Source organism: Aquarana catesbeiana, linkage group LG09 (genome assembly GCF_042186555.1).
Source record: "Aquarana catesbeiana isolate 2022-GZ linkage group LG09, ASM4218655v1, whole genome shotgun sequence".
NCBI classification, from domain to species: Eukaryota; Metazoa; Chordata; class Amphibia; order Anura; family Ranidae; genus Aquarana; species Aquarana catesbeiana.
Window position 1 is genome coordinate 391,747 of NC_133332.1, and position 14,054 is coordinate 405,800.

Consider the following 14,054-nt stretch of genomic DNA (forward strand, 5'->3'; position numbering starts at 1 on the left):
ATTGGTTCGAGTCAGTGGTCGGGTCATTGGTCGGGTCAGTGCTCAGTTCAGTGCTCGGGTCATTGGTCGGGTCAGTGCTCGGGTCATTGGTCGGGTCAGTGCTCAGTGCTCGGATCAGTGCTGGGGTCATTGGTTCCGGTCAGTGCTCGGGTCATTGTTGGGTCATTGCTCGGGTCATTGGTCGGGTCAGTGCTTGGGTCATTGGTCGGGTCAGTGCTCAGATCAGTGCTTGGGTCATTGGTTCGGGTCAGTTGCTCGGGTCATTGGTTTGGTCAATTCTCGGGTCAGTGCTCGGGTCATTGGTTTGGTCAATTCTCGGGTCAGTGCTCGGGTCATTGGTCGGGTCAGTGCTCGGGTCATTGGTCGGGTCAGTGCTCGGGTCATTGGTCGGATCAGTGCTTGGGTCAGTGCTCAGGTCATTGTTGGGTCAGTGCTCGGGTCATTGTTGGGTCAGTACTCGGGTCATTGTTGGGTCAGTGCTCAGGCCATTGGTTCGGGTCAGTGCTCGGGTCATTGGTTTGGTCAATTCTTGGGTCAGTGCTCGGGTCATTGGTCGGGTCAGTGCTCGGGTCATTGGTCGGGTCAATGCTCGGGTCATTGGTCGGATCAGTGCTTGGGTCAGTGCTCGGGTCATTGGTTCAGTTCAGTGCTCGCGTCATTGCTCGAGTCATTCCTGGGGTCATTGCTTGGGTCATTGGTCGGGTCATTGGTCGGGTCATTGGTCGGGTCATTGGTCGGGTCATAGCTCGGGTCAGTGCTTGTGTCATTGGTTGGGTCAATGCTCAGGTCATTGCTCGGGTCATTGCTTGGGTCAATGCTCAAGTCATTGGTCGGGTCATTGCTCGGATCATTGGTTTGGGTCAGTGCTCGGGTCATTGCTCGGGTCATTGCTCGGGTCAGTGCTCGGATCATTGCTCGGACCATTGCTCGGGTCATTGGTCGGGTCAATGCTCAGGTCAATGTTCGAATCATTGCTCGGGTCAGTGCTCGGATCATTGCTCGGGTCATTGGTTCGGGTCATTGCTCGGGTTATTGGTTCGGGTCAGTGCTTGGGTCAGTGCTCGGGTCATTGCTCGGGTCATTGGTTCAGGTCATTGCTCGGGCTATTGGTTCGGGTCAGTGCTTGGGTCATTAGTCGGGTCAATGCTCAGGTCAGTGCTTGGGTCATTGGTTGTGTCAATGCTCGGGTCATTGCTTGGATCATTGGTTTGAGTCAGTGCTCGGGTCATTGGTCGGGTCATTGGTCAGGTCATAGCTTGGGTCAGTGCTCATGTCATTGGTTTGGGTCAGTGCTCGGGTCATTGGTTGGGTCATTGCTCGGGTCATTGCTTGGGTCAATGCTCGGGTCATTGGTCGGGTCATTGCTCAGATCATTGGTTTGGGTCATTGCTCGGGTCAGTGCTCAGGTCATTGCTCGGGTCAGTGCTCGGATCATTGCTCGGACCATTGCTCGGGTCATTGGTCGGGTCAATGCTCAGGTCAGTGTTTGGATCATTGCTCGGGTCAGTGCTCGGATCATTGCTCGGGTCATTGGTTCGGGTCATTGCTCGGGTTATTGGTTCGGGTCATTGCTCGGGTTATTGGTTCGGGTCAGTGCTTGGGTCAGTACTCGGGTCATTGCTCGGGTCATTGGTTCGGGTCATTGCTTGGGTTATTGGTTCGGGTCAGTGCTTGGGTCATTGGTCGGGTCAATGCTCAGGTCAGTGCTTGGGTCATTGGTTGGGTCAATGCTCGGGTCATTGCTTGGATCATTGGTTTGGGTCAGTGCTCGGGTCATTGGTCGGGTCAATGCTCGTGTCAGTGCTCGGATCATTGCTGGGGTCATTGGTCAGGTCATTGCTCGGGTCATTGCTCGGGTCATTGCTCGGATCATTGCTCGGGTCATTGGTCGGGTCAATGCTCAGGTCAGTGTTCGGATCATTGCTCGGGTCAGTGCTCGGGTCAGTGCTCGGGTCAGTGCTCGGGTCATTGCTCAGGTCATTGGTTCGGGTCATTGCTCGGGTCAGTGCTCGGGTCATTGGTCGGGTCAATGCTCGGGTCAATGCTCGGATCATTGGTTCGGGTCAGTGCTCGGGTCATTGCTCGGGTCATTGGTCGGGTCAATGCTCGGATCATTGCTTGGGTCAATGCTCGGGTCATTGGTCGGGTCATTGCTCGGATCATTGTTCGGGTCATTGCTCAGGTCAGTGCTCGGGTCATTGGTTGGGTCATTGGTCAGGTCAGTGCTTGGGTCAGTGCTTGGGTCATTGGTCGGGTCATTGGTCGGGTCATTGGTCGGGTCATTGGTCGGGTCAGTGCTCGGGTCATTGGTCAGGTCATTGGTCGGATCATTGCTCGGATCTTTGGTCGGGTCATTGCTTGGGTCAGTGTTCGGATCATTGCTCGGGTCATTGGTCGGGTCAATGCTCGGGTCAGTGCTCGGGTCAGTGCTCGGGTCAGTGCTCGGGTCATTGGTTCGGGTCATTGCTCGGGTCATTGGTTCGGGTCATTGCTTGGGTCAGTGCTCGGGTCATTGCTCGGGTCATTGGTTCGGGTCATTGCTTGGGTTATTGGTTCGGGTCAGTGCTCAGGTCAGTGCTCGGGTCATTGCTCGGGTCATTGGTTCGGGTCATTGCTCGGGTCAGTGCTCGGGTCAGTGCTCGGGTCATTGCTCAGGTCATTGGTTCGGGTCATTGCTCGGGTCAGTGCTCGGGTCATTGGTCGGGTCAATGCTCGGGTCAATGCTCGGATCATTGGTTCGGGTCAGTGCTCGGGTCATTGCTCGGGTCATTGGTCGGGTCAATGCTCGGATCATTGCTTGGGTCAATGCTCGGGTCATTGGTCGGGTCATTGGTCGGGTCATTGCTCGGATCATTGTTCGGGTCATTGCTCAGGTCAGTGCTCGGGTCATTGGTTGGGTCATTGGTCAGGTCAGTGCTTGGGTCATTGGTCGGGTCATTGGTCGGGTCATTGCTCGGGTCATTGCTCGGGTCATTGCTCGGGTCATTGCTCGGGTCAGTGCTCGGGTCATTGGTCAGGTCATTGGTCGGATCATTGCTCGGATCTTTGGTCGGGTCATTGCTTGGGTCAGTGTTCGGATCATTGCTCGGGTCATTGGTCGGGTCAATGCTCGGGTCAGTGCTCGGATCATTGCTCGGGTCAGTGCTCGGGTCATTGGTTCGGGTCATTGCTCGGGTCATTGGTTCGGGTCATTGCTTGGGTCAGTGCTCGGGTCATTGCTCGGGTCATTGGTTCGGGTCATTGCTTGGGTTATTGGTTCGGGTCAGTGCTCAGGTCAGTGCTCAGGTCAGTGCTCGGGTCATTGCTCGGGTCATTGGTTCGGGTCATTGCTCGGGTCAGTGCTCGGGTCATTGCTCAGGTCATTGGTTCGGGTCATTGCTCGGGTCAGTGCTCGGGTCATTGGTCGAGTCAATGCTCGGGTCAATGCTCGGATCATTGGTTCGGGTCAGTGCTCGGGTCATTGGTCGGGTCAATGCTCGGATCATTGCTTGGGTCAATGCTCGGGTCATTGGTCGGGTCATTGCTCGGATCATTGTTCGGGTCATTGCTCAGGTCAGTGCTCGGGTCATTGGTTGGGTCATTGGTCAGGTCAGTGCTTGGGTCATTGGTTGGGTCATTGGTCGGGTCATTGGTCGGGTCATTGCTCGGGTCAGTGCTCGGGTCATTGGTCAGGTCATTGGTCGGATCATTGCTCGGATCTTTGGTCGGGTCATTGCTTGGGTCAGTGTTCGGATCATTGCTCGGGTCATTGGTCGGGTCAATGCTCGGGTCAGTGCTCGGATCATTGCTCGGGTCAGTGCTCGGGTCATTGGTTCGGGTCATAGCTCGGGTCATTGGTTCGGGTCATTGCTTGGGTCAGTGCTCGGGTCATTGCTCGGGTCATTGGTTCGGGTCATTGCTTGGGTTATTGGTTCGGGTCAGTGCTCAGGTCAGTGCTCGGGTCATTGGTTCGGGTCATTGCTCGGGTCAGTGCTCGGGTCATTGGTTCGGGTCATTGCTCGGGTCAGTGCTCGGGTCATTGGTCGGGCCAATGCTCAGGTCAATGCTCGGATCATTGGTTCAGGTCAGTGCTCGGGTCATTGGTCAGGTCATTGGTCGGGTCATTGGTTCAGGTCAGTGCTCGGGTCATTGGTCGGGTCAATGCTCGGATCATTGCTTGGGTCAATGCTCGGGTCATTGGTCGGGTCATTGGTCGGGTCATTGGTCGGGTCATTGGTCGGGTCAGTGCTCGGATCATTGCTCGGATCATTGCTCGGGTCATTGCTCAGGTCAGTGCTCGGGTCACATGGTCGGGTCATTGGTTGGGTCATTGGTCGGGTCAGTGCTTGGGTCATTGGTCGGGTCATTGGTCGGGTCATTGGTCGGGTCATTGGTCGGGTCATTGGTCGGGTCATTGCTTGGGTCATTGCTCAGATCAATGCTCGGGTCAGTGTTTGGATAATTGCTCGGGTCATTGCTCAGATCATTGCTCGGGTCATTGGTTGGGTCAGTGTTTGGATCATTGCTCGGGTCATTGCTCAGATCATTGGTCGGGTCATTGGTCGAGTCAATGCTCGGGTCATTAACACTCTTCTCTGATTTTATTTTTGTTGAAAAATATACTTTATATAAAAAATATAAAAAAACAAAATACAGGGACAGTCCTCAAGGGACATTCTCAGGGGACATTCCTCAGGGGACATTCTCAGGGGACATTCTCAGGGGACATTCTCAGGGGACATTCTCAGGGGACATCCTCAGGGGACAGTCCTCAGGGGACATCCTCAGGGGACATCCTCAGGGGACATCCTCAGGGGACAATCCTCAGGGGACAGTCCTCAGGGGACAGTCCTCAGGGGACATCCTCTCCCGCTGGTGGATGAGGCACTTTATAACACACCATAAATGTTCTTAAAGCAACACCATTCCAGCGAGGCGCCATCACTGTCCTTCTCCCCCAGAAGAGTCCGTTCAGCACTCCGAAGTGTTTGATGGTCACTTGTGGTATGAAGACTCCGTGTGTTTGATGGTCACCTGTGGTATGAAGTCTCCGTGTGTTTGATGGTCATTGGTCGGGTCATTGGTCGAGTCAGTGCTCGGGTCATTAACACTCTTCTCTGATTTTATTTTTGTTGAAAAATATACTTTATATAAAAAAATTTAAAAAAACAAAATACAGGGACAGTCCTCAGGGGACATCCTCAAGGGACATCCTCAGGGGACATCCTCAGGGGACAGTCCTCAGGGGACATCCTCAGAGGACAGTCCTCAGAGGACAGTCCTCAGAGGACAGTCCTCAGAGGACATCCTCAGAGGACAGTCCTCAGGGGACATCCTCAGGGGACATCCTCAGGGGACAGTCCTCAGGGGACAGTCCTCAGGGGATATCCTCAGAGGACAGTCCTCAGGGGACAGTCCTCAGGGGACAGTCCTCAAGGGACGTCCTCAGGGGACAGTCCTCAGGGGACGTCCTCAAGGGACGTCCTCAGGGGACAGTCCTCAGGGGACATCCTCATGGGACATCCTCAGGGGACATCCTCAGGGGACATCCTCTCCTGCTGGTGGATGAGGCACTTTATAACACACCATAAATGTTCTTAAAGCAACACCATCCCAGCGAGGCGCCATCACTGTCCTTCTCCCCCAGAAGAGTCCTCTTAGCACTCCGAAGTGTTTGATGGTCACTTGTGGTATGAAGTCTCCGTGTGTTTGATGGTCACCTGTGGTATGAAGTCTCCGTGTGTTTGATGGTCACCTGTGGTATGAAGTCTCCGTGTGTTTGATGGTCACCTGTGGTATGAAGTCTCTGTGTGTTTGATGGTCACCTGTGGTATGAAGTCTCCGTGTGTTTGATGGTCACTTGTGGTATGAAGTCTCCGTGTGTTTGATGGTAACTTGTGGTATGAAGTCTCCGTGTGTTTGATGGTCACCTGTGGTATGAAGTCTCTGAAGTGTTTGATGGTCACCTGTGGTATGAAGTCTCCGTGTGTTTGATGGTCACCTGTGGTATGAAGTCTCTGTGTGTTTGATGGTCACCTGTGGTATGAAGTCTCCGAAGTGTTTGATGGTCACCTGTGGTATGAAGTCTCCGTGTGTTTGATGGTCACCTGTGATATGAAGTCTCCGTGTGTTTGATGGTCACTTGTGGTATGAAGTCTCCGTGTGTTTGATGGTCACCTGTGGTATGAAGTCTCTGAAGTGTTTGATGGTCACCTGTGGTATGAAGTCTCCATGTGTTTTATGATCACCTGTGGTTTGAAGTCTCCTTGTGTTTGATGGTCACCTGTGGTATGAAGTCTCCGTGTGTTTGATGGTCACCTGTGGTATGAAGTCTCCGTGTGTTTGATGGTCACCTGTGGTATGAAGTCTCTGTGTGTTTGATGGCCACCTGTGGTATGAAGTCTCCGTGTGTTTGATGGCCACCTGTGGTATGAAGTCTCCGTGTGTTTGATGGTCACCTGTGGTATGAAGTCTCCGTGTTTCGGTTCCAGGGCCATCGACGGGTCCTGTGCAAAGGGCCACTCCCAGAAAACATGCATAGCAGCTTCCTACTGGATGATGCAGAAGGGGGGCAGTGCCGTATCTGCACTAAACACTAAAAACCGGAGTGTACATATTAATATATACATATAAAAAAAGTCATTAAATTGGATTATTAGTGATAAGTCAATTGGCAAGTGCAATACTTTATTCATCCACAAGATGGCAGACCGTATAGGAATGTTTATAGGTTTGTGTATATAAATCCTGAGGAAGTCACGTGTTATCATGACAACACGCGTTGGGCAGAGCCGGGTGACTTCGTGACGTAGGAGCTGCGGCCCGGCTGTCTCCATATCCATACTGTACATGTGACTGTAAACTGATACACTGGAAATAAAATACATTTTACTGACACATTCTACAGTATGAGGAGTTCCCTTTCCATGGAAACATATTGGGGGGATTCGATCGATCATGAGGGGACCCGGTGCATGAAGAGGAAATAACTGGGACACAAAACACACCGGGAACTATTTGTATTATATTTGGGTGAATATTTGTTTCTTATATGGGACACATTTGCTGTTCCCGGATTATTTCGGGGGATGTGAGACTTGTGATTTGGAGTTATTGGTGATAATGTGGGGGAGGGGCTCCGCTGCGCACGTCACTTTTACACGTGTCAGTAATCGTGGGAACTTCCCGCCCTCCATTAATAAAGTTTTAAACACAAATTACAGAAGATCAATGGGAGGGAGTGTCGCCTTATCTGTTATAGATCGATAGGAAAAAGTTCCATAGATCGATAGATAGGAATAGTTCATTATCTGACGGTCCTCTCTTCTACCTTTCCTCTGTTATAGATAGGAAATAGATCGATAGATAGGAAATGAATCGATAGATCGATAGATAGGAAATGGATCGATAAATCGATAGATAGGAAATGGATCGATAAATCGATAGATAGGAAATGGATCGATAAATCGATAGATAGGAAATGGATCGATAAATCGATAGATAGGAAATGGATTGATAGATAGGAAATAGATCGATAGATCAATAGATAGGAAATAGATCGATAGATAGGAAATGGATTGATAGATCGATAGATAGGAAATGGATCGATAGATAGGAATAGCTCTTTGACGGTCTTCTCTTCCTCCTTTCCTCTGTTATAGATAGGAAATAGATCGATAGATAGGAAATAGATCGATTGATAGGAAATGGATCGATAGATAGGAAATAGATCGATAGATCGATAGATGGGAAATGGATCGATAGATAGGAATAGTTCTTTGACGGTCTTCTCTTCCTCCTTTCCTCTGTTATAGATAGGAAATAGATCGATAGATCGATAGATAGGAAATAGATCGATGGATCGATAGATAGGAAAGAGATCGATAGATCGATAGATAGGTAATAGATCGATAGATAGGAAATAGATCGATAGATGGATAGGAATAGTTGAATAGTGACGGTCCTCTCTTCCTCCTTTCCTTTGTTATAGATAGGAAATGGATCGATAGATCGATAGATAGGAAATGGATCGATAGATTGATAGGAAATAGATCGATAGATAGGAAATGAAAACAATAGATAGGAAATGGATCAATAGATAGGAAATAGATTGATGGATCGATAGGAAATGGATGGATAGGAAATGGATCAATAGATCGATAGATAGGAAATGGATGGATAGGAAATGGATCGATAGATCGATAGATAGGAAATGGATCGATAGATTGATAGATAGGAAATGGATGGATAGGAATAGTTCTTTGATGGTCCTCTCTTCCTCCTTTCCTCTGTTATAGATAGGAAATAGATCGATAGATAGGAAATTGATCGATAGATAGAAAATCGATCGATATATAGGAAATGGATCGATAGATTGATAGATAGAAAATAGATGGATAGGAATAGTTATTTGACAGTCTTCTCTTCCTCGCTCAGTCCTGGAGATCCTACGTCTGGTCCAGCAGAGGGACCTTCGATCGGCTGACCAGCACATGATGGAATTGGAGGCGGAGTGTGACGGGCAGGTGAGTCCCGCGGGTGTGAAGAGTCCCGGCAGACAAGCCAAGGATGTGACCCTCCTATATGAGGCCCTGATGAAGGAAATGTGGGCCGTGGTGGACGAGTCTCTGGGCTATAAAGGAAAACACCTGAAGCTTGATGAAGTGATCGGCGTTATCCAGCAGGAAGAGGCTCGGGAGGGTCCTCCGGGCCCCAGGAACATGAGGGGCCAATGGGTGGAGGCGGTGGGCCGAAGTGTGGAGCAAAGGTTAAAGAAGAACCTTGAGGGTAAAATGGGCTCTTTGCCATCCCAAGCTGACCGGATGAAGAGGACGGTGGTGGAGGACCTGACAGCGGTCAAGAACTACCTGGTGAGAATGGGGGAGGGAACATCTAATGCTCCGCCCATCATGTGTTCAATGACAGCAAAAGACGTAGAAACCCAAAAAATGTGCGTCAGGTGACGTCTTCCATCAAGAACACTGCAGAGAGTCTTGTGACTCCCCCGAGCATTCTACCAGACATTGTGACTGCAGAGAGTCTTGTGACTCCCCCGAGCATTCTACCAGACATTGTGACTGCAGAGAGTCATGTGACTCCCCCGAGCACTCTACCAGACATTGTGACTGCAGAGAGTCATGTGACTCCCCCGAGCATTCTACCAGACATTGTGACTGCAGAGAGTCATGTGACTCCCCCGAGCATTCTACCAGACATTGTGACTGCAGAGAGTCATGTGACTCCCCCGAGCATTCTACCAGACATTGTGACTGCAGAGAGTCATGTGACTCCCCCGAGCATTCTACCAGACATTGTGACTGCAGAGAGTCATGTGACTCCCCCGAGCATTCTACCAGACATTGTGACTGCAGAGAGTCTTGTGACTCCCCCGAGCATTCTACCAGACATTGTGACTGCAGAGAGTCTTGTGACTCCCCCGAGCATTCTACCAGACATTGTGACTGCAGAGAGTCATGTGACTCCCCCGAGCATTCTACCAGACATTGTGACTGCAGAGAGTCTTGTGACTCCCCCGAGCATTCTACCAGACATTGTGACTGCAGAGAGTCTTGTGACTGATTTCTGCATCCTGAGTTTAGGAAGCCCCTCATACCTCTGCCAGAGTTAAAGGGAAATGTTTAACTACCCCCCTCCCCCCCCAACTGTGAATGAACTGTAGGGAATCTTGTGACACAAAAATAAGAAGTGTGTAGTACTGCCCCCGGAGGGGTGGCTGAGAATGACCAGATCCCCATTTCTATGTCAGAGGCTGTGAGGCCAAACGTTCCGTGTCCCCCGATAACATGGGGCAGATTCTAGGGGGTGACTTATTGTAGATTCATTACAGCAATGAGCAGAAGAGGGGTGCAGGATCCCCCAAAACATCCGGAGAGATTATCAGGAGAGGGGTGCAGGATCCTCCAATGTCCGGAGAGATTATCAGGAGAGGGGTGCAGGATCCCCCGAAACATCCGGAGAGATTATCAGGAGAGGGGTGCAGGATCCTCCAATGTCCGGAGAGATTATCAGGAGAGGGGTGCAGGATCCTCCAATGTCCGGAGAGATTATCAGGAGAGGGGTGCAGGATCCTCCAACGTCCGGAGAGATTATCAGGAGAGGGGTGCAGGATCCTCCGAAACATCCGGAGAGATTATCAGGAGAGGGATGCAGGATCCTCCAACGTCCGGAGAGATTATCAGGAGAGGGGTGCAGGATCCTCCAAAACATCCAGAGAGATTATCAGGAGAGGGGTGCAGGATCCTCCGAAACATCCGGAGAGATTATCAGGAGAGGGATGCAGGATCCTCCAATGTCCGGAGAGATTATCAGGAGAGGGGTGCAGGATCCCCTGAAATGTCCGGAGAGATTATCAGGAGAGGGGTGCAGGATCCTCCAATATCCGGAGAGATTATCAGGAGAGGGGTGCAGGATCCTCTGAAACATCCAGAGAGATTATCAGGAGAGGGATGCAGGATCCTCCAATGTCCGGAGAGATTATCAGGAGAGGGGTGCAGGATCCCCTGAAATGTCCGGAGAGATTATCAGGAGAGGGGTGCAGGATCCTATAATGTCCGGAGAGATTATCAGGAGAGGGGTGCAGGATCCCCCGAAACATCCGGAGAGATTATCAGGAGAGGGGCGCAGGATCCTCCAATGTCCGGAGAGATTATCAGGAGAGGGGTGCAGGATCCCCCGAAACATCCCGAGAGATTATCAGGAGAGGGGTGCAGGATCCTCGGAAACATCCCGAGAGATTATCAGGAGAGGGGTGCAGGATCCCCCGAAACATCCGGAGAGATTATCAGGAGAGGGGTGCAGGATCCCCCGAAACATCCGGAGAGATTATCAGGAGAGGGGTGCAGGATCCTCCAATGTCCGGAGAGATTATCAGGAGAGGGGGGCAGGATCCTCCGAAACATCCGGAGAGATTATCAGAAGAGGGGTGCAGGATCCCCTTAAACATCCGGAGAGATTATCAGGAGAGGGGTGCAGGATCCTCCGAAACCTCTGGAGAGATTATCAGGAGAGGGGTGCAGGATCCTCCGAAACATCCGGAGAGATTATCAGGAGAGGGGTGCAGGATCCCCCGAAACATCCAGAGAGATTATAAGGAGAGGGGTGCAGGATCACCCGAAACATCCAGAGAGATTATCAGGAGAGGGGTGCAGGATCCTCCAATGTCCGGAGAGATTATCAGGAGAGGGGTGCAGGATCCTCCGAAACATCCGGAGAGATTATCAGGAGAGGGGTGCAGGATCCTCCGAAACATCCAGAGAGATTATCAGGAGAGGGGTGCAGGATCCTCCGAAACATCCGGAGAGATTATCAGGAGAGGGGTGCAGGTTCCCCTGAAACATCCGGAGAGATTATCAGGAGAGGGGTGCAGGATCCTCCAATGTCCGGAGAGATTATCAGGAGAGGGGTGCAGGATCCTCCGAAACATCCGGAGAGATTATCAGGAGAGGGGTGCAAGATCCCCCGAAACATCCGGAGAGATTATCAGGAGAGGGGTGCAGGATCCCCTGAAATGTCCGGAGAGATTATCAGGAGAGGGGTGCAGGATCCTCCGAAACCTCCAGACAGATTATCAGGAGAGGGGTGCAGGATCCTCCGAAACATCCAGAGAGATTATCAGGAGAGGGGTGCAGGATCCTCCGAAACATCCGGACAGATTATCAGGAGAGGGGTGCAGGATCCTCCAATGTCCGGAGAGATTATCAGGAGAGGGGTGCAGGATCCTCTGAAACATCCAGAGAGATTATCAGGAGAGGGATGCAGGATCCTATAATGTCCAGAGAGATTATCAGGAGAGGGGTGCAGGATGCTATAATGTCCAGAGAGATTATCAGGAGAGGGGTGCAGGATCCTATAATGTCCAGAGAGATTATCAGGAGAGGGGTGCAGGATCCTATAATGTCCAGAGAGATTATCAGGAGAGGGGTGCAGGATCCCCTGAAATGTCCGGAGAGATTATCAGGAGAGGGGTGCAGGATCCTATAATGTCCGGAGAGATTATCAGGAGAGGGGTGCAGGATCCTATAATGTCCGGAGAGATTATCAGGAGAGGGGTGCAGGATCCCCCGAAACATCCGGAGAGATTATCAGGAGAGGGGCGCAGGATCCTCCAATGTCCGGAGAGATTATCAGGAGAGGGGTGCAGGATCCCCCGAAACATCCCGAGAGATTATCAGGAGAGGGGTGCAGGATCCTCGGAAACATCCGGAGAGATTATCAGGAGAGGGGTGCAGGATCCCCCGAAACATCCGGAGAGATTATCAGGAGAGGGGTGCAGGATCCTCCAATGTCCGGAGAGATTATCAGGAGAGGGGGGCAGGATCCTCCAATGTCCGGAGAGATTATCAGGAGAGGGGGGCAGGATCCTCCGAAACATCCGGAGAGATTATCAGAAGAGGGGTGCAGGATCCCCTGAAACATCTGGAGAGATTATCAGGAGAGGGGTGCAGGATCCTCCGAAACATCCGGAGAGATTATCAGGAGAGGGGTGCAGGATCCCCTGAAACATCAGGAGAGATTATCAGGAGAGGGGTGCAGGATCACCCGAAACATCCAGAGAGATTATCAGGAGAGGGGTGCAGGATCCTCCAATGTCCGGAGAGATTATCAGGAGAGGGGTGCAGGATCCTCCGAAACATCCGGAGAGATTATCAGGAGAGGGGTGCAGGATCCTCCGAAACATCCGGAGAGATTATCAGGAGAGGGGTGCAGGATCCTCCGAAACATCCGGAGAGATTATCAGGAGAGGGGTGCAGGTTCCCCTGAAACATCCGGAGAGATTATCAGGAGAGGGGTGCAGGATCCTCCAATGTCCGGAGAGATTATCAGGAGAGGGGTGCAGGATCCTCCGAAACATCCGGAGAGATTATCAGGAGAGGGGTGCAGGATCCCCCGAAACATCCGGAGAGATTATCAGGAGAGGGGTGCAGGATCCCCTGAAATGTCCGGAGAGATTATCAGGAGAGGGGTGCAGGATCCTCCAAAACATCCGGAGAGATTATCAGGAGAGGGGTGCAGGATCCTCCGAAACATCCGGAGAGATTATCAGGAGAGGGGTGCAGGATCCTCCGAAACCTCTGGAGATATTATTAGGAGAGGGGTGCAGGATCCTCCGAAACATCCAGAGAGATTATCAGGAGAGGGGTGCATGATCCTCCGAAAAATCCAGAGAGATTATCAGGAGAGGGGTGCAGGATCCTCCGAAACATCCGGAGAGATTATCAGGAGAGGGGTGCAGGATCCCCCGAAACATCCGGAGAGATTATCAGGAGAGGGGTGCAGGATCCTCCAATGTCCGGAGAGATTATCAGGAGAGGGGTGCAGGATCTTCCGAAACATCCGGAGAGATTATCAGGAGAGGGGTGCAGGATCCTCCGAAACATCCGGAGAGATTATCAGGAGAGGGGTGCAGGATCCTCCGAAACATCCAGAGAGATTATCAGGAGAGGGGTGCAGGATCCTCCGAAACCTCCGGAGAGATTATCAGGAGAGGGGTGTAGGATCCTCCGAAACCTCCGGAGAGATTATCAGGAGAGGGGTGCAGATTCTCCTGAAACATCCGGAGAGATTATCAGGAGAGGGGTGCAGGATCCTCCAATGTCCGGAGAGATTATCAGAAGAGGGGTGCAGGATCCTCCGAAACATCTGGAGAGATTATCAGAAGAGGGGTGCAGGATCCTCCGAAACATCTGGAGAGATTATCAGAAGAGGGGTGCAGGATCCCCCGAAACATCCGGAGAGATTATCAGGAGAGGGGTGCAGGATCCCCTGAAATGTCCGGAGAGATTATCAGGAGAGGGGTGCAGGATCCTCCGAAACATCCGGAGAGATTATCAGGAGAGGGGTGCAGGATCCCCTGAAATGTCCGGAGAGATTATCAGGAGAGGGGTGCAGGATCCTCCGAAACATCCGGAGAGATTATTAGGAGAGGGGTGCAGGATCCTCCGAAACATCCGGAGAGATTATCAGGAGAGGGGTGCAGGATCCTCCGAAACATCCAGAGAGATTATCAGGAGAGGGGTGCAGGTTCCCCTGAAACATCCGGAGAGATTATCAGGAGA

The 14,054-nt window shown here is 51.6% G+C and overlaps 1 protein-coding gene across 1 annotated transcript in view; it reads left to right on the top strand.

Annotated features, from left to right (window-relative positions):
* The window catches only part of LOC141107358 (exocyst complex component 3-like protein 2), an 86,631-nt gene that overhangs the window by 18,178 nt on the left and 54,399 nt on the right, over positions 1–14,054 (top strand). Inside the window, exon 3 of the mRNA XM_073598043.1 lies at positions 8,416–8,849. Within this exon, the coding sequence (XP_073454144.1) occupies positions 8,416–8,849 (434 nt within the window). The remainder of the gene's footprint in view (positions 1–8,415; positions 8,850–14,054) is intronic.